We start from the raw sequence: 24,076 nt of genomic DNA, 5'->3' as shown, positions 1-24,076 counted from the left end.
AAAACCTCGATAATGAGTTTTTTCTACTAAAAATATCTTCATAAAGATGCTATTCCTCAAAAACGTGATTAGTCTTGTTCAAAAGAAAGTTTCGGGGGCAAATTTATGAGATGATGGATCATTTTAATTTCCTGAGGGGAATGTAAAAGTCATGGTACTGGATCTGAGCGGGTGACTGCAGCCCTACCTTTCGTCTTGAAGGCGAAGTTGCAGAACTTGCAGACGTACGGTCGGACGTCCGTGTGCGTTCGGATGTGTTTCTTCAACATGCTCGGCTTCTTGCAGCGGATCCCACATTCCTCGCAGATGTACTTCCCTCGGCCGCGACCACGAACGTAAACATAGTCCTCATTGGATTTGTAGCTGGAAGAAAGAACAGAAGGTTATGAAAGAAATGTGATTTCCAGGTTTTGGTTTCAGCTCTGTCTGTCTGTTGCTTTGTTTGTCAGCACGATTACACAAAAACTCCCACACGGATTTCTACAGAATTCGGTTGAAGGATGAAATCATGGTCCAAGAAATAAGCTGTTAAATTTTGGGTTTGATTCAAGGGAATTTAATAAGACATTTTAGAAATTGAAATTTCTATCACATTCTTACGGCCCCTGGCAGAGAGCAATGATTTAATATCGTCCATTTTCAGTTTAGTCACAAAAATTACAGTCACTTTCATGCAAATTTCTAATGTTTTAATAAAAGAAAATAAAGATTCCCATTCCCGACAATTGGAAACAGATTTAATTGTCTGAACTAAGTCGAACACAGTCGGCAGCTCCTCTACAGCAGGTCGGGATTTATTTCATTTCACCAGATTTTATTCTCTCCCTAAAGGTGAATAAATAAAAACATCTCCACAGCAGAGACACAACTTAAAAAAAGAGTGAGAGAGAGAGAGAGAGAGAGAGAGAGAGAGGTCCTCATCTCTCTCTTTCCTTCACTCACTCTCTCTCTGCAGAGAGGTCAGAGGTCAGGGTCAGAGGTCAGAGGTCAGCCGCCCTGCAGCTGGTACAGATTCACAGTCACGCTCGGGGACTCAGATACTTGCTGACACACAGGTTCTGCTTAAAAAAGGCTGAAAGCAGGTTTTCTCTCTGCTCGCCTGCAGCTGCATCAGAGAGAAACGCAGCCGAGACATCGATCCGGATCAAACACGTGCATGTTGACAACGAGCTGCGAGAAATATCTAACCCGGAGTTAACGAGCAGCAAGGAGACGTTAAAGAGGAGCAGAGAGGACACGACAGGAAACGCCCCGAGATGAAAGTTGTGCGTCTTTAAAATGTGATGTGAAGTGCGAAGCCGCTTAAGTTCACACACGTCGTCGGCTGCAGGATGAGATGAACGAGGAAAAGTGAGAATAACAGATTAACACGTTTCCTCCCGAGAGTCTGAGAGGAAAAAATAAAGAGGATGAGTTTTCTTATATTTCTTCTTATCAACTCATTTATATGCAGATGATCAGACTGTCTGAGGAAAGTGATGTTTTCTGAACATTAGAACATGTGAACATTTCATTAATGTCTCTTTCAAGGAGTTTCAAAATAAAACAGGAACCGATGCAGAATTCCACCTCTGTGCTTTGTGTTTATCCTTCTTGTCTAAAAAACAGAAAGTCTTCCTTCCAGTCCCACTTTCTCTTTTACAGGACTTTAAAAACAGAGATCCACGGTCAGACATGATTTTCTTTCCCGAATGGAGCTTGAAGTGAAGCAGCCGACACTTGGCAGCAGCATCAGTGCACATCTGCACGAGCCTGTCTGTCGTGGGGGGAAATTACCAGCGACCACCAGTCAGACCCGGCTACATTTTCTCTGTTTTCCGCCGCAGAAGCTTCACATTGACGTTCTGTTTTTTTCTTTTTTAAATGCTGAGAGAAAAAAAGGGGATATTTCCTTTGTGGTGAAATGGTGAAAACGGCTGGTGAATTGTGTCGTTTCCTGTTCTGTCTGCAGCGGCTGGAGGAGAATACGGCGAGTTCAGGGCCTCGTGTGTCGGAGGAGGTGGAATATCAGCTCCATCAAACGAGCCGCCCGCTTCAGCGAGGGGGGGAAACTGGTCTTTCAGCTGCGCGGCCGAGTGGGAAATGCCTCTGAACCAGTCGAGACGTTTACACAGCTGCGGCCAGTTATGAAAATGAATTATGATGATGATTATTTTGTTTTATTCCGTTTCATTCACAGCACACGGTAAGATCATGAAGCAGATTCGCTTACCGATACTTTCAAGGCCGGTAATGGATTTGTTTTCTCTGCCAAGACTTCAACTTTATGGATTTCTGTCATCTAAAGAGATTTTAATCCTGTCGTGTGTTTGTTAATGAGCTTTAGTGTGTGTGTGTGTGTGTGTGTGTGTGTGTGTGTGTGTGTGTGTGTGCACTACTACTGTGCATCATGTTTATGTAAGTGCATGTGTGCGTTTTCCTGTTTGTATGCTTTTATCCTTTTATTGCTTCTAAAATGTCCTTCGGGGACAAAAGAGAATTACTTCACTGTCTGCTGCATTTAATAACGCCTGTGTGTGTGTGTGTGTGTGTGTGTGTGTGTGTGTGTGTGTGTGTGTGTGTGTGTGTGTGTGCGTCTGTTCCACTCAGCAGCCCTGCTCTCACTGGCTCTACTGTAAGACTATAAAACATTATGATGCAGGAGGAATCTCTCAGTACAGAGGTTTGTAGATTTTACTCCCTCATACAGTCTTTTTTTTTTTTTACCACTTAATGAACATTAAGGACAAATTCATGAGACTTCTACATAAAAAAATAAGCTTCGTGTGACTTTAATAAAATCACAATTAAAGGAGACATTCTGCTCATATTCAGGTTGACTTGAAAATGTTTCAACTATATACTAATGTAAACAATAATAAATGATCCTCAGACTCATCCCTCACGAAGCACATTAAATGTTAAATTGCAGTTATGGATTGAAACTTCAATCTGATTTCCCTCTAAAAGAAATACAAATATAAAAAGTGAGGTACTGGCATAAAATAAAAACAAAAGAAATCCATTATAATGAAAGAAATGTTAAGTCCAACGCCTCTGACATTAAAAAAATAACTAAACATGAGAGAAACAGTTTAAATACAACTAACGAGGGACAGATCCACTTCACACCCGTCTTTAAATTCAGAAGAATTAATGAAAGTCGACCAATTACAGTAAAGCTCAAGTCGTCAGCGTGTGATGGGTTTACCAGGCTCAGACTCCCGGACTCTCACAGGCACATTCTGGTTAATCGTCACGAAAGAGATGTCGTAAAAGTTCGTACGCAGGTCATGAACGTTCATATTCATTTTGTCTGGTTGTTCGGACGAAGAAAGGGACAAAAAAGTTTCTGATCTAGCGTCGAGTTTATTTGATTGTGATTTATTTCTGCCCTTGTTATAACCTGGATCTATCTGCTTATTACTGTTTTACTCTTGTTTTAATGTTAAATTCTAAAAGCACCCTGGTGAAGAACCTCGTTAACCTGCAGCGATGAGTTCTGGATCAAAATCTTTCTATAAAAGATGAAACTAGCTGCTAAAAATAAGAAAGAGGGAAAACTTCTTGGCTGCCGTCTCGTTCAGACGTTACTTTAATCATGGAGCTGATTGATTGACTCAGTAACCTCAGTAACTCAGTGACCTGTAAGGTTTGGAATCTTTCTCAGTTTCACCTCGTAATCTTAAAAATGTCAGATTTCCATCACTGTCAAAATCTGACCAGTTATTCCTGAAAAAGACTCCTTCTGTGCACCAGATGTCACTGAAGCTCCTTTTAAGATATTGAGAAAACAATTAAAAGTAGAATTTCACTTAAACCTCCACCGCGGAGCAACAGCCCTTTAAATTCAATCCAGCTGCACACACTCATAGATATTAGTTTCCGGAACATGCACGATTGTTTTCATCAGGATTCATCATGAATTATTCTCTGAGAAAACGGAGAAAATGTCCAAAAACATCATCACAGTGTTAAAGAAAGATCCAGGGTTGATGGGTTCTTCTCTGACCCACAACCTTCCACCGCCGTGGTAATTCATCCTGTACTTTTAGTTTGATCTTACAAACCAACAGGCTAAGGGACCGGGGTGAAAACATAACCTCCACTTGTTTGGAATGACTGGGGACCGTCTTTGACACGGACAACTACGATTTAGCATTTGAACCTTAAATAAAAGGGTCTGAAATTGAACATACCCGCCTTCGAAGATCTTGATCCGGGAGGGTTCGGTGGCGGACTGTTTGGCTGAGACCTCCTTCTCCACCTGCTCCTCCTTCGATCGGTCCCACGACACCACTCCTTTCATCTTCCTCCCAAAGTTACAGACATCAACAGGCATCAGCTCCGGTTTCAACTGCAGAGAAAAGGAGGGAGAGGAGAATAAAGGAAAAGTTTTTTTCTCACTTGTGTGTCTCTGTGTTGTTTTTCTCTAAATTCCTATTTACCTGATCAAACCTCAGCTTCCAGGCCACAGACGACACCAGTTTTCCAGAGCTGGGTGGAGACATGGCTGATGTTGTGTAAACCAAATCGGTGTTTCTCCTCTGTTTGGACCTCAGCAGGGCCAGTGCAGCCTTGGTGCTGAGGTTCAGAGGATTGGGATTGTACGAGTTCACACACCATGAACTGTAGACAGACCCTCGCAAAGCGGCCTGGGTGCTGTTGGGTTTGGTGTATTTCAGGAAACACCAGCTAACTCTGCTCGTAGTGCGCAGGCTAGGGAACTGGAAATACTGCTGGACATCAGCCATGTCCGTGAGTAGCAGCGTCTGGCCCACTGTTCCGGATAATCCTGCGCTTTGGTTAGAAGCGAGCTGAACCAGCACGCTGACCGGCGTTTTACTGGATGCACATGGCTTTGTGTTGTCACTATCTTCTGCATCATTTGAGGAGACCATAGACTGGGGGCTAAAGTTCAGCTCTGGAGCTGAATCATCCACATCAAGTTCCTCTGGGGAGTCTCGGCCGCCTGATCGGTCTGTGACAATCTGGAGAGGAGGGGTGAAGCTCTCAGCTCGGGGTACATCAGGGAGGTGGGGAGCAGAGGAACGGACGGGAATGGAAATCTTTGTGGAAAAAGGGAAGTCGCTTGGTGGGGAAGAAGACATCCTTTCAGAGTCATCCATGGAGCCATCACACTTCAGACGGGCTCGCAGACATCCGCTCTGCCCTTTATCAGCCGTGCTACTGTTCTCAGTTCCACTCAGCTCCACAGCGCTCATCTCCTTTACAATCTGTCCATACATCCTCTCCTCCTTCACTCTTTTCTGCTGCTTAGTCTCGAAGAAGAGCTCCAGAGAGCTGGTAGGGGAGAGCATGCGCTTGCTGCCGCCTATGCCTGACCCCGAGGCGTCTGTGGTGGAAATGGTGCCTGATGTTAGTGAAAGTGGTATCCCTGTGTTTAGCCGTTGCTCCGGCAGAGAATCTGGAACCTTCCAGGGAGGGTAGCGCAGCGTTGAGCCTTCGGTCTTTCCCAGGAAGTGTGACAGGTTGAAACCTCCTCCAATTCCTCCTGGTGGTTTGCCGGTGCTCGAAACACCAACCGGGGGAGACATGCTGCTGTTGTCAGCACAGCCCGGACTGCCAGCTACCAGCTGACTAACACTTGTGTACATAACACTACCAAATGATGGCACATGGGTTTGGATCCGTACAGGAACCAGCATACTGGGCAGTGAGGACTGTGATCCCAGGTTCTGGGTCGCAAAGACAGGTTGGATCTGCTGCAGAAGCATGGAGGTGGTGGTGGAGCTGGGCAGGGAGAACTTAGAGGACAGCAAGCCAAAGTTTTGCTGTTGCTGGGACAGAGGAGAGTTTCGGGATGAGAAAGAGGCAGGGTACATTGGAGAGCTGGCGTTTTCTGATTTTCCATCGTGTGACTGTTGATCATGGATTTGCTGCAGGGAGTGGAGTGGTGCGTGTTTGTGTTGTGGGTGTCCAGCGAGGCTGCCTGGTGATCTGATGTGGAGTTTTGGGAGTTGCTGCTGGGCCGGCTGATGTCTGGGCGTCTGTCCGGCCTCCTGAGACCAGAAGAGACCTGGTTGCTGGAAGGAGAGGTAGGGGGGGCCACTCTGGTACTGCTGCATCACGTCCTTGTTCATGACCTCATGACCTGGATGTTCTCCTTCAGATGACGAGCCCTGGGCATGCAGACGATGCTGTTGGGACCTATTAGGAAGAAAAGGTGGAATATTCTTAGTATTATACTAAATATAGCTAACAACATTGTACTAATTGAACCAGTTAACTATATAGTCCTGGAAATTGTTGAAAGGGTTGATGGATTTTGTTCATTCTTTCACAACTGAACTCTTACCTGCTATAGAGTGGTTCATCCTGCAGGCTGTCCTCACTGATACTCTGCTGGAGGAGATGCTGGTGGTGTTGGTGAGATCCTATACCTGGGAATAAAACATATAAATGGAAAAATGAAGAAACTATCCCAAAAGTATTTTAAATAATCAGATATAATAGATAATAAGAGATGAAAGCTTACCACCGGTGCTACTGCCAACTCTCTTGGTCCTGCTGGCTACATCAGGGCTGCTGTGGGGGGATCCTGTTGGTCCGGACCAAGCCACATGTTCCAAACTCTCCTGCTTGATTGACATCTCTGTGCCGCCTGGCTCCTGAGCAACTGACTCTGGATAAACACTCAGTGACGCCTGTCAAATGTGGGTGAAAAAAGTAGTGTAAGACAAAGTATGTGCAGTCACATTGATATTATTATTGTTATATATTATACAGGAAAAGAGTAGTATTAGTGTATAGTGGCCAGACTCCACTGTTTCCTTTATGCTCATATATAAAAACAATAATCCAAGTAGCATGAAATGTTTATTGCTACCTGTCGGACAAGATATCCACGCCGGCGTTCCTTCATTGCAGAGGCACTGGAGTATAGCTCTCCCTGTCTGGAGGACGACAAGCTTCCATAGTCAAAGGACTTGCTGCGCATTTCAGGCAACTCCGTGGGCAGGGTGCATGGTGCCTGCTCCGACGAAGACCTCCTCATCTCTCTTTGCTGGTGGTGGCTGGAATGACCACTGCCGGGTACTGTCAGGAACTCAGACTGCTTAGCTCCACCACTGGGGGCCAACGAGTCATCCTGGTTCAGAAAATCGCAAAGAAAGAAATTCTGAATTCTTCCTATTTTCTTGGACCTATTGGGAACATGCTGTCTTTTACAAGTGCCAAAGTACAACATGGTCATGGAGTCATCGATTCATTACAAGTACGTAAAAGTAATGATAATGTACCATAACCATGGTGGGAGCAGCGCTAGAAAAACATGCCAGAACTAAACTTTACTAAAACTGCTGGAAAGTTAGTTCAGATAGTTAAAAATACTAAACATATAACAACGTACCTGTTTGATGGGTGAGACAGACTTGAGGCCTTCATCTCTGTCAAAGGACATGGAGAAGGAAGAGGAGTGGGATAGGTTGCTCTCCTGACTGGGGCTGCGAGAAAGGCTGGTGCAAGTTGACTCAAAGCTCGATTCCCCAGACGAGTGCTCCATGTCCGCCAGACGCAGACGCTTCTTCTTGGGTGGGAGCTTTTCCGATGGCATCTGGGAGAGCGTGTCGCTCCTCTGTGGCAGCTGAAACTCCTCGACGTGTTGCGGCTGCTTATCTGGCTCCTTGGTCATTGGAGCTTCTGTGTCTTTCTCCGGTTTGTCTGGCTCCTCTGTCACCCTGATCTCAGGAACTTGGATGTTGGGTTGTCGGACTAGTTTGTGTGGGATGTGATAAGGCTGACCAGGGGAGGCTGCGGCTGATGACGATGAAAGGGAGGCCAGGTCACTGTCACTTTGCAGCTGCTGCTCCATGCTCTCTGGCAGTAGGGCCGATTCAGGACTGAGAGCATCTTCATAGATATCTGTGTCCGACTGTTCAGAGTACTGGCTAGGTGGACCTTTCTCTGAAGATTGATATCCTGGATGCTCAAAGGACTCTGACTTCTCAAAGGAATTTGGCCGGCTGAGGGAGTTGGTGTGTTGGATGACTGATATGACATTCCCAGCTGCCTTCCTGCACTCAGACTCAGTAAACAATGCAATGTCCTCAGAGCACATGCTGGCACAGGTGTCAAAGCTATCTGATTGGCTGTGAGCACTGAGAGAGCCCTTTCCTATTGGAGTGGCTCTCGACCCATCAAAACTACTTTGCTTAAACTCATAGTCCCCTATCATCTCCACTGAACCACTACAGCTACTGTCACAATGTCCAGGGCTGTCCTCCTCATCCCCAACACTCGTCTCTTTCCTCCTTTTTCTTGTGGCTATTTCTGACATGCTAACTTTAGTACCATATGGGCTATAGGCAATGTGCTCTGGGACTCCTGTGCCGCGCTCACCAATCTTCATACCCAGAGATGAAGCTAAATTCTTGGGCAAGTGTCCATAGCCCTCAGCCTCTCCTACATGGGCTTCAGCGGCTGAATGTTCAAATGCAGCCTGTCTTCGGAGTCTGCGAAGCCCTTGTGGGTAAAACACATCATCTGATGACATCATCTCATCAAAAGAGTGGCTGCCCCGAATACCTGGTGGGACACTGAGGTTAGGAGGGGTGGAAGTTGGCATAGAGTTACTCCTAATTAGGGGCCCAGAATCAGATGGAGGCTCCAATAGGCCTGTACTGCTTTGACAAGGTCCTGTTGGATACTGCTTGGGATCTCCAGAGATCCCTACATCCCCTCTGAAACAGATATGATCCTCAGCTATCTTCCCCATCAACAATCCAGCACCAGATTGTTTTAAACTAGCCAGGCTGGCCGGGTCTGTGATGGACTGCCTGGATCTGGAGTTGGGTCGGTAGTACCAAGTCCGACCAAACATAATCTCTTCGTACGTCTTGACATTAGGATTTGGAGGGCTGATCTGCTGCTCTGCACTCTCAGAGCGGGAAAAGTAGCCCGAGTCCGTGCTGCCTTTGCTGTGAGGACTGAGGAGGTTAAGGGACTGGGACATGGCACAGTCAGTGTCCTGGCCTTTTTTCTCCGTCAGCCTCTCGGCCAAACGTTGTTTGATGCTGGGGGAGTCGTCCAGAGAATGCGCTCTTCCGCCAACCTGTGATCCCAACATGTGATGGGACCCCTTGATGTCCTGAAAGGGTGGGCACTCCATGCCTGTGGAAGGGACTCCCCCAGACTTGGGGACAATGAGGATAGGCACTTTAATAGATCCCACAGGCAGCTCTTCAGCCGAGTCTGCATATGCTGGTTCCACACCACCTGTGCAGTGAGAAAGAGTGGAGCATGACAGAGAATAAAGTAAAACATACAAGGTAAGGATTGATTAACAGACCCCTCAGCAAATGAATGAGTTAAGCTGAAGTCACTGAGTATTAAGTAATACAAAGAAATGTCCATATTGAGCAGTACTGAAGCATCAAAAATACTTGATTGTACATTGATTTCACTCAAACAGTGAGTGATACCTGCTAAATATTTATCTTTCGGAGAAAATTGGCTTGATTGATGGAAGATTACCTGTATTCTTGTCAGCCTCAAAGGAGATCTGTGGGATGGGGCTGTCTTTGTCCATCAGCATGGTGGAGCCCTCCACACCTTCCTCGTCTGTGTCGGTGCTCTGCTCTCCGTCTGAGTGAACCTCGGCCTCACCCACTGGCGATGCCTGGTCCATGTCCCCACTACGGGCCACAGCTAGCTCTGAAAATGGTATGAGTCCAGCCTTGATGGCATGAGCATGGGACTTGCGATGCTTGTAAAGGTTGCTCTTCGTTTTGAAGGAAAAGCCACAGGGTACACATGGATATGGCCTTTCTCCAGTATGTGAGCGGATGTGCTTCTTTAGGACACTGGGCTTGGCGCAAGCTCGACCACAGTAGTGACATATGTACTTACCGGGCTTTTTCGGCTTTTGCTCTTTTTTGCTGTACCCCTCCTCTACAGGCTCAGTGCCTGACTGAGAATACTGTCCAAAAGAGCTGGGTAGACTGGGAGATTTCTGTCGGGGAAACCTCCCAGCCCCATGAGGGTGAGTATGTCCCGGATGTCCTACTGGGTATAGGTCATCTGAGGGCAACTGGCCGGCAAATGGCCATGCATGTGGCTCTAGGCCAGGTTGAGGTTTGGCTCCTGAGAGGAAACGCTCAGTTTGGGGGTGCTGAGGGTATGGCTGGTATTGGTAGGGGTATCCCCTTGGGAACCCCTGAGCAAAGGGTCCTTGGGGGTCTTGAGATGATGGGCCTCCAATAGCTCCAACTGCAGAGGGTCCAGATATCAGCTTTCCAGAATTCCCTGTGATTGCGTACTTCTGCTGAGGCGCTGATCCCCCGGTGGCACCACACGGCAAACTCTCACGGTGTTTTGCCTCTGGGTCAGCAAAAGTGCTTCGTTTGGTTGTTGCCGAGGGCTCCGACGCCCACTTTCTTTGCAGAGGCACCTTCTCCTTCACTACTTCCTTACTTGAGGATTTGTGCCCAATGGCAGCTGATTCACGTGCCTCCATTTTTCATGAAGCTCTTCTATGGGTGAGAAGAGAGGGGATGGTGGGGGAGTTGGGAGGGCGGATGCTGGAGGGTTACCAGTTCCCCAATCTACCAGACATGATAGCTTAATCTGTGAGGGGTGCCGACAAGTTCACAGAAACAGAAAGGACCCATCCATTGCCTCGATAGAGTGATTGTGGAGCCAGGCTGGAAACAGGAATCAGGAAGTGGACATAAAAATGGAGCTTTGGTGGATAACATCAGAAATATTTCTCTCTTTTGGCCATTTTGTAAACCGGCTAATGTTGTTGTGCGCTGTTTTTCTGTCCAGCTCATCTAAAGGCAGACGGATCCTTGAGTGATCTGGAGAAGACAGAAAAACAAAGACACATTTGAGGAGTTCTGGAGACGAACAGTGTAAATCAAACACAATATCATCAAAGCATAAACACTCACCTTTCTTTAGGTAAAGGTGCTCGGAGATCGTCTTCCTGCTGCTTCATTCACTTTTCAGAGACCTGCAGCAACACAGAAGAGAAAGAGAGAAAACTAGTTTTGTTAATTCTCCATCGAATCCAGTGATGGCACAGTAAAAGATTGCCTTATATCTTAAAGTCATTTACAATAACATGTTACATCCGGGTCGCTGAGTGCAACACACCACCACACACAACAACACACCGAGAAGTTGTGTGAATGTAAATGTCAATGATTGCTGAGTTAGTTCCCTCACACTGGAATCTATCTGCGCTCTTTGCCTTTTCCATCTATTCCTCCTCCCCCCCTCCCTCCCTCCCTCCTGCCTCCCTCCTCCCTCCACTCAGTGAGTCACCAACGCAAAGCAAACCCACGCTGTTCCTAAAAAGACACAAAGGCTTATAAATAGTTCTGTGGAAGTGACGTGTGAGTGTCATAATGTGTGTAGGCGTCCAAAAAGGCCAAGTCGAAGAGCAGTCATCACTGCGAGCACCTTTCCTTCCTCTCTGGGTGTCATAGCTCTATATAACTTGGTGTGCACTCTGTCACACATACACAACACACACACACACACACACACACACACACACACACACACACACACACACACACACACACACACACACACACACACACACACACAAAGAAACACACACATACCTTCATACAGTACTTGAAAGTATTGCAACTGCACTGCGAACACTGCAGCAGATGCAGTGTATGTGTGTGTTTCCGTTGTTTAACGTTTCTTTACCACACCAACACCTGAAAGCAAAAGCGCACACATGCAAGCACACACACACACAAACACACACACACACACACACACACACACGCACACACAAACACCTGCTGAAGTTGCAGTTTTGCTTTTGTATTTCCTCATCTCAGTGTTTAAACAACCTCCCTGGCATTCTGATTGCGACACACACACACACACACCCACACACCACACACACACACACACACACACACACACACACACACACACACAATGTAGCCACAGTGCTGGTAAGCAGGGCTCAGTGACGCGTGTGTCTAGGGGCCCAACGTGCGATCTATAAATAGCGGTTGAGGAAAACATGCTGTATTCTTAGCAGCAGGAACGCTAAGTTTGGGCTTGTGTGTTTTTTCACATGTACCCCCCCACACACACACACACACACTCACAAACAGACCACAATGATTATCTCAGACCTGGGTCACATTTCTATATTTTCCATGGTGTCGAGAGTGCAAGAATGTGGAATGAAACCCAGAGGAGTCTGTTAGAAACAATGGGTTTCCAGTTCGAGAATCAAACTCAGCATGATGCTGATTGGCTGGTCGGAGGGTCAGCTGACATAACTGCATAAAGACAACCTGCGGCGATGACCTGGAGGTGAAGTTGGTGCCAAAACAAAGTCAAGGCAGCTTTCAAACACAGAAGTGATTCAATAACGTGCTTGGATCCTTCAGTATCACGGAGTCGTGGCTCATGTGTCCTCATGAGGCAGCGGAACAAGAAACAAGCAGCGGTGCAGTAGCCAGGATGAAGATCAGCATCAGGGTAAAAACGAGGCCAGGATGAGTTGAGAGTGAATCTAAGTTAGATTAATGTCAACATCTACTTTTTAATCACTTGAGTTTCATGATTCTCAGTTGAATGTTTTTACTTCAGCTTTGCTTAACGCCAGGTTTCCAAGAAAAGGGAAGTTACAGGCGGAACATAAAACCCCAGAACACTGATTCTGTGAGAAAACTAACCCAACCTGACCCTCACCAAGGGGGGTCTGGTTTTGGTTCTTTTCCTTGATTACAGACATGTGAAGTGTAAAAAAAAAAATCAGGTCAGCCAAAGTGACTTGAACTGTCCTCTTAATAAAATCAAAACACCCCAAAAATATATATATTCAGAGACAGAGTGAAAAATCCAGTTTGAATATTCATTCAGTGTTTGGGCCTTAGGGTTCAGGTTTGTGTAAGTTATGGATTTTGCACAAGGTTTATTTTGGGGCGTGGGGGTCAGGAATTCAACTTCGGTTTATCGACTGAAAGTTAAACTCACCGATGAAACTTCAACCTCGTGTCATTTCAGCCCAAACAGCCACATCTTTTGATTTCTTGACCCTGAGGTCCTCAAACTGAGCCTCTTGTGCCACCGATGGACGGATGATATCGCACACACACACGTACAGATATCTGACTTCCTGATCACACACCATCATAATCCTGCAATGATCTGAATGAGTTGGACCTTAAAGCAGATAATTACAGGTTAAACTCCAGTGCAACCTTATGTAAAGTGACTGGTTTTATAATGAAAGTGTTGAATGGTGGCAGTCCGCAGAGTGAGTGGGAGCGTGCAGTGAATGGCTTACATAAATCTTTATTCATACGCGCACCGACACAACCTGCCCCAGTTCCTGTGCGTAGGTGAGACGTAGCTACCGGCGATGTTTTCTGTGTGCGAGCGTGTGCGAGCGTAGGAAGCGAGTGTGTATGTGAGGGGGCCGGCAGAGGGCATGACGAGACACCCAAGTTGTAGGTAGGTCAAAACCAGCAGCATTCAGAGGCTGCACTCAGAGGTAAATATAGTGAAGCACACAAACACTCACATACTCTGATGTATGAGGATGTTTGAAATAACCCGAGTTACCTAACGTACAGGAGCAGAGATCAGCCCAACTTCCATAGACGTGGAAACAGATAGAGGTGATGCTTCACACCCACTGACACCAGCAAACCGGATCTAAGTTTATTCTCTGTTGTGCGTGTGTCACTATCATGTATCTGCAGTTATCTAATCCCAAGAAAACAGCGTTACACAAGAGTGATCGCATTAAAAACAGCCTGAGGAGGCACTGGGTTCACATTTGTGGGTTTTCTGAGACGCAGGTGGATGAAACAAACACCTACAAGAATTCATGATTTCCTGGTATTGGACAAACAATAAAGGAAATATTCTTCCCTAAAAACTAAATTAAGTAAATGTTTGTCTTGTACTTAATGGTGGTTTGCTGTGGCGGCCGTTCCAAAGCACCTGTCCCTCGACACATTCATACAGCGCCTCAGTGTCCCAGATGTTCCTCGGAGATGTTTACAGATGTTCAACAGGGATGATGCGATTTAACCCCCGAGAAGATTTACACAGGTATGTACCAGTACACATGTACCCAAACCCTGGAGGTATGAATACTGTGTGGGCATTAATCATGCACTCAGAGGGCTGTGAGAGAGAAGAGTGTGTGTGTGTGTGTGTGTGTGTGTGTGTGTGTGTGTGTGTGTGTGTGTGTGTGTGTGTGTGTGTGTGTGTGTGTGTGTGTGTGTGTGTGTGGTGCTGTATGAAGTGTGTAGGAGGCTGTTGAATCCTGAGGGCGGTCGATCTCTCTCTCCCTCTTTATTTCATCCAGCTTCACTGGGACCACGTTCGGGAATAATGTTGCCAAACGATGAGATAATAGATCAATATTTGTGCAAATCCCCGTCTCTCTCATTAATAGCATGTGTGTGTGTGTGTGTGTTTCACAACAGGATTGTGATGCATTCATTAAACACACACTCAACAATAATCCCTCTCTCTTACAGTGTCTTGTTCAGATATGCACTGGATAAACCTCTCATTCACTTTCAGTGAAAGACTCAGATGAGGGCAGAGCTGGCTTCTGGTACGATAGTGTGTGCGTGTGTGTGTGTGTGTGTGTGTGTGTGTGTGTGTGTGTGTGTGTGTGTGTGTGTGTGTGTGTGTGTGTGTGTGTGTGTGTGTGTGTGTGTGTGTGTGTGTGTGTGGTGTGTGGTTGTTAGTTATTCTTAAATTGGCGAGCCGGGGTGCCACATACCAACAGGAATGGTTGGAATTCCTGCGACACAAAAACAGAGAGAATGTATCTTTGTGCGTGTGTGTGCGTCTGTGTGTGTCTGTGTGTGTGTGTGTGTCGTGTCTCTCTTTCACAAATGCAGCATTTTCTGCTTATGAATAAAACCATGAGCAGAACACAGAGCAACTGTGTTTGGGTGTAATGATACTTTCGAGGATACAGACCGGCAGAGGAAACGAGAACACGAGAACACGAGAACACAAAAGATGACAAAGGAGAGAAAGAAAAGAAGGACACAGGAGAGGAAATAACAACACAAATGAGGAAGTGAGTGTGGCCTGAAGGAGAGAAGGAACAAGGTGGAGCAGTGTCATGGGGGAAATGTGTAATGGTAAAGAGGTGTTGTTTAAACACTCCAAACACATAAATCTGCGTCCATGTCTTTATCATATTACAACTTCAAAGCACATGAAGAGAGTGAAGACGGAAAAACGACTACACAACTGGAAGCTTCAGGAGCACGTGGACACACAGATAGTATCAGGTTTTACCACCATCTTCATCACACACACACACATAAAGGTTTATGTATAGCAATTACCATGCATGGATTACACACACACACACAAAGGTGGGGTTCATATTTCTGAGTGGTAGGCGAAGTGTTCTGCTGCTTTGGGTGGTCAGACGCTGTGTAAATTATTTAAACATGTTACTAATGGTTTCCATTCAGTGATTAACCACTTTATACAGAGAGAGAGAGAGAGAGAGAGAGAGAGAGAGAGAGAGAGAGAGAGAAGCTGGCGGTGTGTTCGACTTGGTTCGGCCTCAATTGGACTGAAACCACACACACCTCCTTTAACACACTACCTTTGTTTTACCTGGAGCGAGACAGAAGTTACTGGAACAATGAGTGTGTGTGGTGTGTGTGTGTGTGTGTGTGTGTGTGTGTGTGTGTGTGTGTGTGTGTGTGTGTGTGTGTGTGTGTGTGTGTGGTATCAGCAGCTCAGGATTAATCTGATTATCAGACCGAAATTAAAAAACTTTCCGACTTTGTTTAATCGGATTCTGCGACTGTTTGACTTTGTTCTGTTGAATTTTGTCGCTCAAACCAAATCATCACTTGTAACTTATCTGTGAACTCACTTTAAGTTTTTTGCAGGAAGGGACACACGTTAAATCAGATCGATCAGGAGACGCGAACACCAGCATCAATACAACACATGGGAAACTAGAACAAATAGTAAAACCAAGGTTAAAATCAGGTTGAGAGGCGTAAAGAGGTTTGAGGGAAAACGGTTTTATCTGAGGAAAATAAAAACTTTCTGGGAAAAAACATAGCAGTGTGTGTGTGTGTGTGTGTGTGTGTGTGTGTGTGTGTGTGTGTGTGTGTGTGTGTGTGTGTGTGTGTGTGTGTGTGTGTGGAGGCCCCGGCTGCAGCGGAGTTAAAACTTTTTAAGAGCGTCTCTGCGCCAGGCCAAATAAAACCCGGGGCCAATCTCAGCGCCCGCCAGAAGTTTAATAAATAAAAATGCACTTGCTCAGCAGTTATGTTTCAATACCTGCTCTCTCACTTCAGGCCAGGTACGAGTTTAACGCATCTCTGTGTTCGAAAGATTAAAAAGTCACGTTTGAAGTATGTTTTGCGTGGAAATTAGAAACATCGGCGCTGTTCACCTACTCTGCCCTTGAGCAAGGCACCGGAGCTCAAGCGACTGCAACAGCGGGAGGTTGTGGTTTAAACCAGGAAACTCCCAGCAAGACACGGGGGCAACTTTACAAGCCTGAGGACGTTTTTTTACACACATGTGGTTCTACCTGTAAAAACGAAGGTTCTCCAGGGAATCCCAGCGTTTCAGTGTCAGGTGTGATTCCATCCACACGGGTCTTTATTTACACTTCAGCAGCGTTTACACAGCGGGTGAATCAAACCCTCTCTGTTCCTCCACTTCTATTCCTGCCTCTCGCTTCCTACATATCCCACAAAGAGCTTTTAACAACCTCCGGAGAAAGACAACACCTGTGGGTCACATGTGTGGGTGCAGCTCGGTCTGTCTTCTGCCCGAGCTGCACCGAATCCTGGTCTATTTTCTGCTCTCGTGGGTTCAAACATCTGCCTCCAAGCTCGAGAAGGACAAACGGACAATCTGGACAGTTACCTCTGAGACGGACATTTCTCAAGTTGGGAGAAAAATGTCCTTTTTAAATGAGGAGTTAAACATAATATAACAAAGGAGGAGAACTATCCCACTGATAATATACGAATTGTGGATATATATCTGAAGTAGAAACATGTCCATCGATGAAATAACAATCATCATCACATAAAACTCATTATTTCAAGTCTCGTCTCAGACTCAGAGTGGAAGCATCAGCGCTCTGCCATCCCACGACTCAACTCGCTGCTCACGCCGCCGCCGCCGCCGTGTTTTGTTTTAATTTGGAGCTGTCAATCACGTGCTGAGCCGACGCATCGCCGCCGATCTGAGCGAGAGCGAGTGTGAAGGAGCCGGAGAGAAGAGGCTCTCCGGAAAGCAGTGGAATTAAATCCTAGAGCCACAGAGATGAATCCAAAGTACTTCAACTGTACACACACACACACACACACACACACACACACACACACACACACACACACACACACACACACACACACACACACAGACACACACAGCAGACAGCTTGTAGACAGTGATTTACAGCAGGTAGGAAGTCAATTACTGCTACTGGATAGTTCTGTTAGAATGTGTGTGTGTGTGTGTGTGTGTGTGTCCTCAATAGGGTATGTGTGTGGGAGGTGGCAGCACAGGCGGCTTTGCTGAGACAGGATGAGTGTGTGAGTGTGTGTGTGTGTGTGTGTGTGTGTGTGTGCGTGGGAGGAGGAAGTTGTTGGAGTGCCAAGGTTACAGTTCTGCTGCTGCTGCTGTTGAATCGCTGTTATAAAATCCACAGTTACACAACGGAAACGCTCCGAACTTAAAGCCGCTCTGTGACGGAGACGGGATCAAACTTTGGGATCATTCACAAATTTTATTTTCGCAAAAAAAAAGTTACTTAATCTCCAAGTTAAGTTTGCATAGTAAAATTCCCAGATGAGGTGCAGACACAGGGAAGTTATAGGAAGGTAAAAGTCGAGGAATAACTCAAACTGCACAAATTCAAATTAAAACAGGATGATCGTCAGAATTTGCTGAAGCGAAACAAGTCCAAACTTTATGCAACATGTGAAAAAACCCTTTTTCAAAGTTGATATAAAATAAAAAGGAAATTGAAAATGATGTGTTGAACACGGTGCTGAGAAAAAACAGCGCCGTGTTCTCACTTCCCACAGCTTCGTGTTTCACTTCTGTCACGCACAGATGCAGAAACTGTCCCCTGCAGGCTTCCATAGGTAATCTGTGGATGTGTTTTTAGAACATAACGTGTGGTTTCCAAAGAAAAGAGAAACTGCAGAAGAAACTGCTGACCAACTAAAAACCCACGGCAACAAACCGAAGCAACAAGTATGGTTTGAAAAGAGAAGAAAGTTTGGGTTACGATCGAGGGCGGAGACGCAGTTTAATTGGTCAATAAAAGCTCCAGGAAAACAACGAAAAAACTGATAAAGAAAGAAATATGACTTTTAAACTCACTTCAAACTTTGGCTGCTCTGAGAAAGAAAAGAGTTTTAATGTGGAGAATAAATATCGTGGATGAAACGTCTGAGTTTATTTGTTTGTTGATGTTTTTACCTCTCGGACTCACCAGCGGGTTTTTTATAAGACAAAACTTCCCAGTTCCAACAACTGAGTGAAACCACAGGGACGACTGGGATCAGTTTCAACTTTATACGACACACAAATCTCCAGCGTCACAAAAAATAACAATATATTTATATTTAATTTATCTTTTCTTTGGTGAGTATAAAAGGAAATCGCCATATAAAATTCAGCAAGTGCACAAACTCTAACTATTGCTCCTCGGGCGAGTCTGTGATGTTCGTGGTTCTCTCGTTACGCTTCGTGCTGTTAACGCAGAGTCGACACTTCCTGCATCTGCTCACACCGGCTCATCGGGGATTTACTCCCTTGTTTCTCCAGGAAGACTTTAATTGTGACACGTCTGAGGGGAAGTGTTGCGTTTCAGCGACGGCAGCTTGAAGCCAGGACGGAGCAGAGGCAGTCAAAACAGATGAATCAGTTTCTGTAAAAACACAAGTTGGCAAAACTACTGAAAGAAAATGAATCAGTCGCCAAATCAGCTGCTTGGACAGAAACACCAATAATTTATCTTTTGTAACTTTAAATCTGTTCAAATTTACGGCTTCAAAAATCATAACTTTTCAGCTAAAGTCAGAAACAACAATTTATTGTAAGAATTCAGGTCAATCGTCAAACGACAGTTTACAAAACCACAAAGTTCATTTAGCAGCTGTTGAATGAAAGGATCTTCCAGAGCGAAGCTGCAGCGAAAGAATATTTTCACCATTTCCTTGATTTAAAGAATAAGAAACAACCCACAGGGAGGATTTCAATGTTTGTGTTGTGTCCAACAAACGGTGAAAAACTTTTTTTATTGTCATATTTGACGAAGAAAAGCAGCAAATTTAAGGACCTGAAATTACATTTGAGCTTAAAAATAATAAAAAGACGCATAATCTCTCTCTTCTTATTTTACTCTTATTTTATTATTGTATTTTATTAATGCATTGTGTCTTTATTGCTTCTCTTTTATCACTAACTTGATTTTCTGTCATGGGTTTCCCTGCAAACACTTTTCATCTGCTTGTTCTTTATTATTATAAATCATGAGGCAGATAAACATCTTGAATCTTGAGACATAAAACAGCGACTAAATGGACCAACTTCTGATATTATTTAGTCGACTCTTTCATTCATGTTCTTTCTTTATCTATTTGTTCCAGTGCACACACACACACACACACACACACACACACACACACACACACTGCAGTTAACATGGGAAACGTGATGTGACCCAGCGCCAATTCAGACTGTAAAAGAATTCCATGTTCAATGTTGTGTCTCTTGGCACACACTCTTACATACGGCACACACACTGTACACACACAGTACACACACTGTATATAACACACAGTACACACCACTGTACACACACTGTACGTACAGAGTTTTCTTTTCCAAAACAGCCGTTCTTCTGCAGCTGTGGCTGTTTGAGCAACATGTTTCCATTTAACACAGAAAGCAAAAAGAGACAGAGGAAAAGATGGAGAGAGGAGAGAGAGAGAGAGGGAGAGAGAGAGAGAGAGAGAGAGAGAGAGAGAGAGAGAGAGGGAGAGAGAGAGAGAGAGGGAGAGAGAGAGGGAGAGAGAGAGAGAGGGAGTCAAAGAAACAGAGGGGAGGGGGTGAGGAGGTAAGGAGGGGAAAAACAGGCGTCCTGTTGGTGTAAATTGCCAGTGGAAAAGAGAAGGCGGTCATATTTTCCACAGGGCCGTTGAGCCAGCCTTGAAACTATTACTGAGTTAGCCCCGTGTGTGTGTGTGTGTGTGTGTGTGTGTGTGTGTGTGTGTGTGTGTGTGTGTGTGTGTGTGTGTGTGTGTGTGTGTGTGTGTGTGTGTGTGTGTGTGTGTGTGTGTGTGTGTGTGTGGCTTCATTACATTTTCCACAACAGTTTGCAAAATGCACCAGGAAGCACGATGGACAGAGGAAGGAGGAGAGGGGTTTGTTTTCTGTTCTGCAGGAGAACTTCTCCTGCGATGCACCAACATCCAACATCGGTGGTTCTCTATCGAGCTGCTGTGGAACTGTGTCCCTCCTCCGTATGAGGAGGCGCATGTGTGAACGCCAATGTCCGAGTGAGACGCTCCCTGGTTTCCACGAACTTTATCCACCTGACCTCCGGGTGTAAAGTCTGTGAAATCCAGGAGAAGGAGTCGATCCTCCTCCGGATTTTAACCGTAGATCATGTCTGAAAACGGCTTTCGAGGTTTTCTGAGCTGATGTGAAGTTTATTTTCAAAACATGTTGTAATTAAATTCTTAAGGGAGCGATCCAGGGTACCCCGCTCCTCTGAGGTATTTTACTGGCTGTTGAGGAATAGGTTTAGAGCTGAAGTGCCCTTGAGCAAAACAATTTGACCTACAGTATAATGGTGAGGATTCTTTCACACCTTGTTTGTTTCAGATCTTCAGACTTTTCAGTTTAGTGAGAAACTAAATATCAGGTGTGAAAGGTTCCTCAGACCAACGCACCAACATTGAGTCCAAAAGAGGTGGTCTGGGTCTGGGTTTGTTCTCAGGGGGTTGGGTTCAGGTCTCAGTTGTGTGTCTGGGTCTCAGACCTGTTGTGGGTTCAGGTCTCAGTTGTGTGTCTGGGTCTCAGACCTGTTGTGGGTTCAGGTCTCAGTTGTGTGTTTGGGTCTCAGACCTGTTGTGGGTTCAGGTCTCAGTTGTGTGTTTGGGTCTCAGACCTGTTGTGGGTTCAGGTCTCAGTTGTGTGTCTGGGTCTCAGACCTGTTGTGGGTTCAGGTCTCAGTTGTGTGTCTGGGTCTCAGACCTGTTGTGGGTTCAGGTCTCAGTTGTGTGTCTGGGTCTCAGACCTGTTGTGGGTTCAGGTCTCAGTTTCCTGCAGACCTCCAGCAGACACTGGGGCAGTGTGTCACTAACATTAACAAATAGAAGTTCATCAGACGCGTCATTGTTCCTCCAGAGATCCTGTTCTGACCCGAAGTCGCGACCACAACAGTCTCTTCTCTTTCCTGTCTGATATAAATTTAGCCCCGATGCCTCTGGCTGCGGCCGCAGAGACGTTTGTGACGCAAACTGCAAAACCTCTGCACACTGGCGGCCATTATAGGAGCTTCTTCATGCATTCATCCTGATTTAGCTCTGTGCACAGTGGTGTTTGTGTTTTTACAGATTCTGGAGTCTGAATGAACGATGCACTCGAGTGGGAGCTTCCAGCCCACAGCAGCTCTTCAGAAAGTTTGAGTCAAATTCAGGGCACAAGACTATTCCTGGTATAAGTGTGTGTGTGTGTGTGTGTGTGTGTGTGTGTGTGTGTGTGTGTGTGTGTGTGTGTGTGTGTGTGTGTGTGTGTGTGTGTGTGTGTGTGTGTGTGTGTGTGTGTGTGTGTGTGTGTGTTTACAGGCATCATCACACTTACATAAGCTGTTTTTCTTTCATCTACATCAGCTCGCCTCCCCTTGTTTCTCCTGCTTTCCTTGTTGCCTCGTCTCCTTTGTTCTCTTGCCTCCTTTTTCACTCTTTCCTGCTCTTGTTGTCTCCTTTACTCGTCTGTGCGCCTCCTTTTCCTTTCCCTCTTTTTCATTCATGCTTTCCCGTTTCCGAAACCTTCTTTGGAATCCTCTCCTCACCTCTCCTCTCCTCTCCTCTCCCTCTCTCTCTCTCCTCTCCTCTCCTCTCCTCTCCTCTCCTCTCCTCTCCTCTCCCTCTCCTCTCCTCTCCTCTCTCCTCTCCATCGTAATAAAAACCCTGCAGGCAGGTTTTAGCTGCACCATAACGCTGAGTTAGTTTTCCTCTCCAGACCCAAGTTTTCCTGGAGGACATTTTTTCACAGAGTTGCATCAGAAATGTTCAATTTGAGACTTGCAGCAGCAGCAGCAGCAGCGATAAGATAACTCGTGTAGTATGTAGGGCGGGTAATTACCAAGACTTTCACTTACAGACTTCACAAACCAAACAGGATCCAATTAAGGCCTGTGTTACCAGTATTTATGTCAGGAGGGTTCGACAGAAAACAGCAGCATAACCAGTGCTTCTGCTGCCGGGCTCCGGGGGGCGCCCATTATAGAGGGTAATAAAACATGTATCATCTGTGGAACCAGTGTGTGTCATCCTGTAAAAGCTCTCGGAGGAAGAGTTTGGTTCCAGCCTCCGTCACCTCCTTTTCATTCAACCCTGTGTTGTTTAGACGAGCGCCGAGTTCATTATGAAATGTTTTCCATTGTGATATTAGAACAAGAACAACTCTGCACAGACGAGAACAAAAGGCTAACGCACACAATGTTGAAACGGCGTTTGGCGTTTGGACGTCCGTGGCTCAGGGGGTGGAGCGGAGATTTCTTGGACTTTTCGATGTAGTGTGTCAATGAGAAATTCAGAAGTTGTGTACAAAGTCGTTATTGAGTAAATAGAGAAAGACGACAGTGAAAAAGAAAAGTGGAAAAAGATTCACTGGCAGAAGAAAAAGACTGAAACAACATTTAGATGATGTCTCACATCTTCGCTCCTGGCTCCTCATTTACAAGCAGTAAAATGCACAGTGTGTGTGTGTGTGTGTGTGTAGTTTATTCTCGACACAATGGGGGCGGGTGGTTCAATGAATACTGTCCCCAACACCCGTTACTCACACACACACACACACACACACACACACACTGACTGTCCACCCACGCCACACAGAGCTAATCGCCGTTCCCTCACATCCGAAGAGCAGCAGGTGTGTAGGAGGTGTGTGTTCTCTCTCTCCTTCTGTGTGTGTGTGTGTGTGTGTGTGTGTGTGTGTGTGTGTGTGTGTGTGTGTGTAACTCGTACTCTACACCTGCACATACAGAATGTTCCTGTTCCATTTCCTGCAGCAGTAGTTGCTGCTGATTTGCATCTCGCTCCTGTAATTTCCTTCTCTGCTTAAATTCAGCTTCTTTATTGCTGCGACATGTAAAACACATTTATGTCGTCAGAGCAAATAACCTTCAGTGGAGAAGGGAACTTTTTATCTAATGCAATAGTTTGAAATGTGCATGAAATGCATTGAAGGAAACTTGGCCACCGTACTGTGAACCTTCTCCTTATAGAGAACATAAGACTATAATCTTCCTCTAAGTGAGAGTTTAACCACAACGAGAATAATAATCGTGGTTTCATCACTACAAGTGGTGGTTGTGCAGCAAGATCAGATATTTTAGCAGAAATTAAACGTTTGCTGATCAGCATCAACATATTTGACTTGTGATTGCTTATCAACACGTCCTCATCACGTTGATAGAGAACTTTATCTACTTTTCCTACAAAGTGTATTTTCTGCTGCACTTTCACTTTCAGTTGCACAATTTCGAAGAGTCGAAGCCTCACAACCAACAATCTCAACTGCAACACAACATGTAAAGCACAGTCCACAGACCATCGGCCGGACATGACGTATAAACTCATGTAGAGCTGAAGAACTGAAAGCAGCTCGTGTCCGAAACTTGGACCCAAATGTCCAACCTCAGTTCTCTCATCTCTTATCTCCATGGAAACCAGCTGAGTATCAATCACAGTGTATTGGAAATGTGTTGTTTTCTTCTACCATCAATGCCCATAATACAAAATGAAAACAACCAATTTATTCATCAATAAAATCATCAAACACACAAACAGATGTACACACACACACACACACTGCG

At 45.5% G+C, this 24,076-nt stretch overlaps 1 protein-coding gene across 3 annotated transcripts in view; it reads right to left on the bottom strand.

Annotated features, from left to right (window-relative positions):
• hivep2a (HIVEP zinc finger 2a) overlaps positions 1 to 24,076 on the bottom strand; it is a 77,361-nt gene that overhangs the window by 7,255 nt on the left and 46,030 nt on the right. For all 3 annotated transcript variants that reach the window (XM_035143526.2, XM_047337988.1, XM_047337989.1), the window contains 9 exons: positions 10,893 to 10,954; positions 9,475 to 10,799; positions 7,352 to 9,216; positions 6,830 to 7,090; positions 6,479 to 6,647; positions 6,299 to 6,383; positions 4,428 to 6,150; positions 4,179 to 4,336; positions 188 to 363 (listed from right to left, as the gene is read on the bottom strand). In XM_035143526.2, the coding sequence (XP_034999417.2) occupies positions 188 to 363; positions 4,179 to 4,336; positions 4,428 to 6,150; positions 6,299 to 6,383; positions 6,479 to 6,647; positions 6,830 to 7,090; positions 7,352 to 9,216; positions 9,475 to 10,456 (5,419 nt within the window). In that variant the 5' untranslated portion in view covers positions 10,457 to 10,799; positions 10,893 to 10,954. The remainder of the gene's footprint in view (positions 1 to 187; positions 364 to 4,178; positions 4,337 to 4,427; positions 6,151 to 6,298; positions 6,384 to 6,478; positions 6,648 to 6,829; positions 7,091 to 7,351; positions 9,217 to 9,474; positions 10,800 to 10,892; positions 10,955 to 24,076) is intronic.

This window comes from Hippoglossus stenolepis, chromosome 20, assembly GCF_022539355.2.
Source record: "Hippoglossus stenolepis isolate QCI-W04-F060 chromosome 20, HSTE1.2, whole genome shotgun sequence".
Classification (NCBI taxonomy): domain Eukaryota; kingdom Metazoa; phylum Chordata; class Actinopteri; order Pleuronectiformes; family Pleuronectidae; genus Hippoglossus; species Hippoglossus stenolepis.
This window is presented reverse-complemented; position numbering and strand designations above follow the sequence as displayed.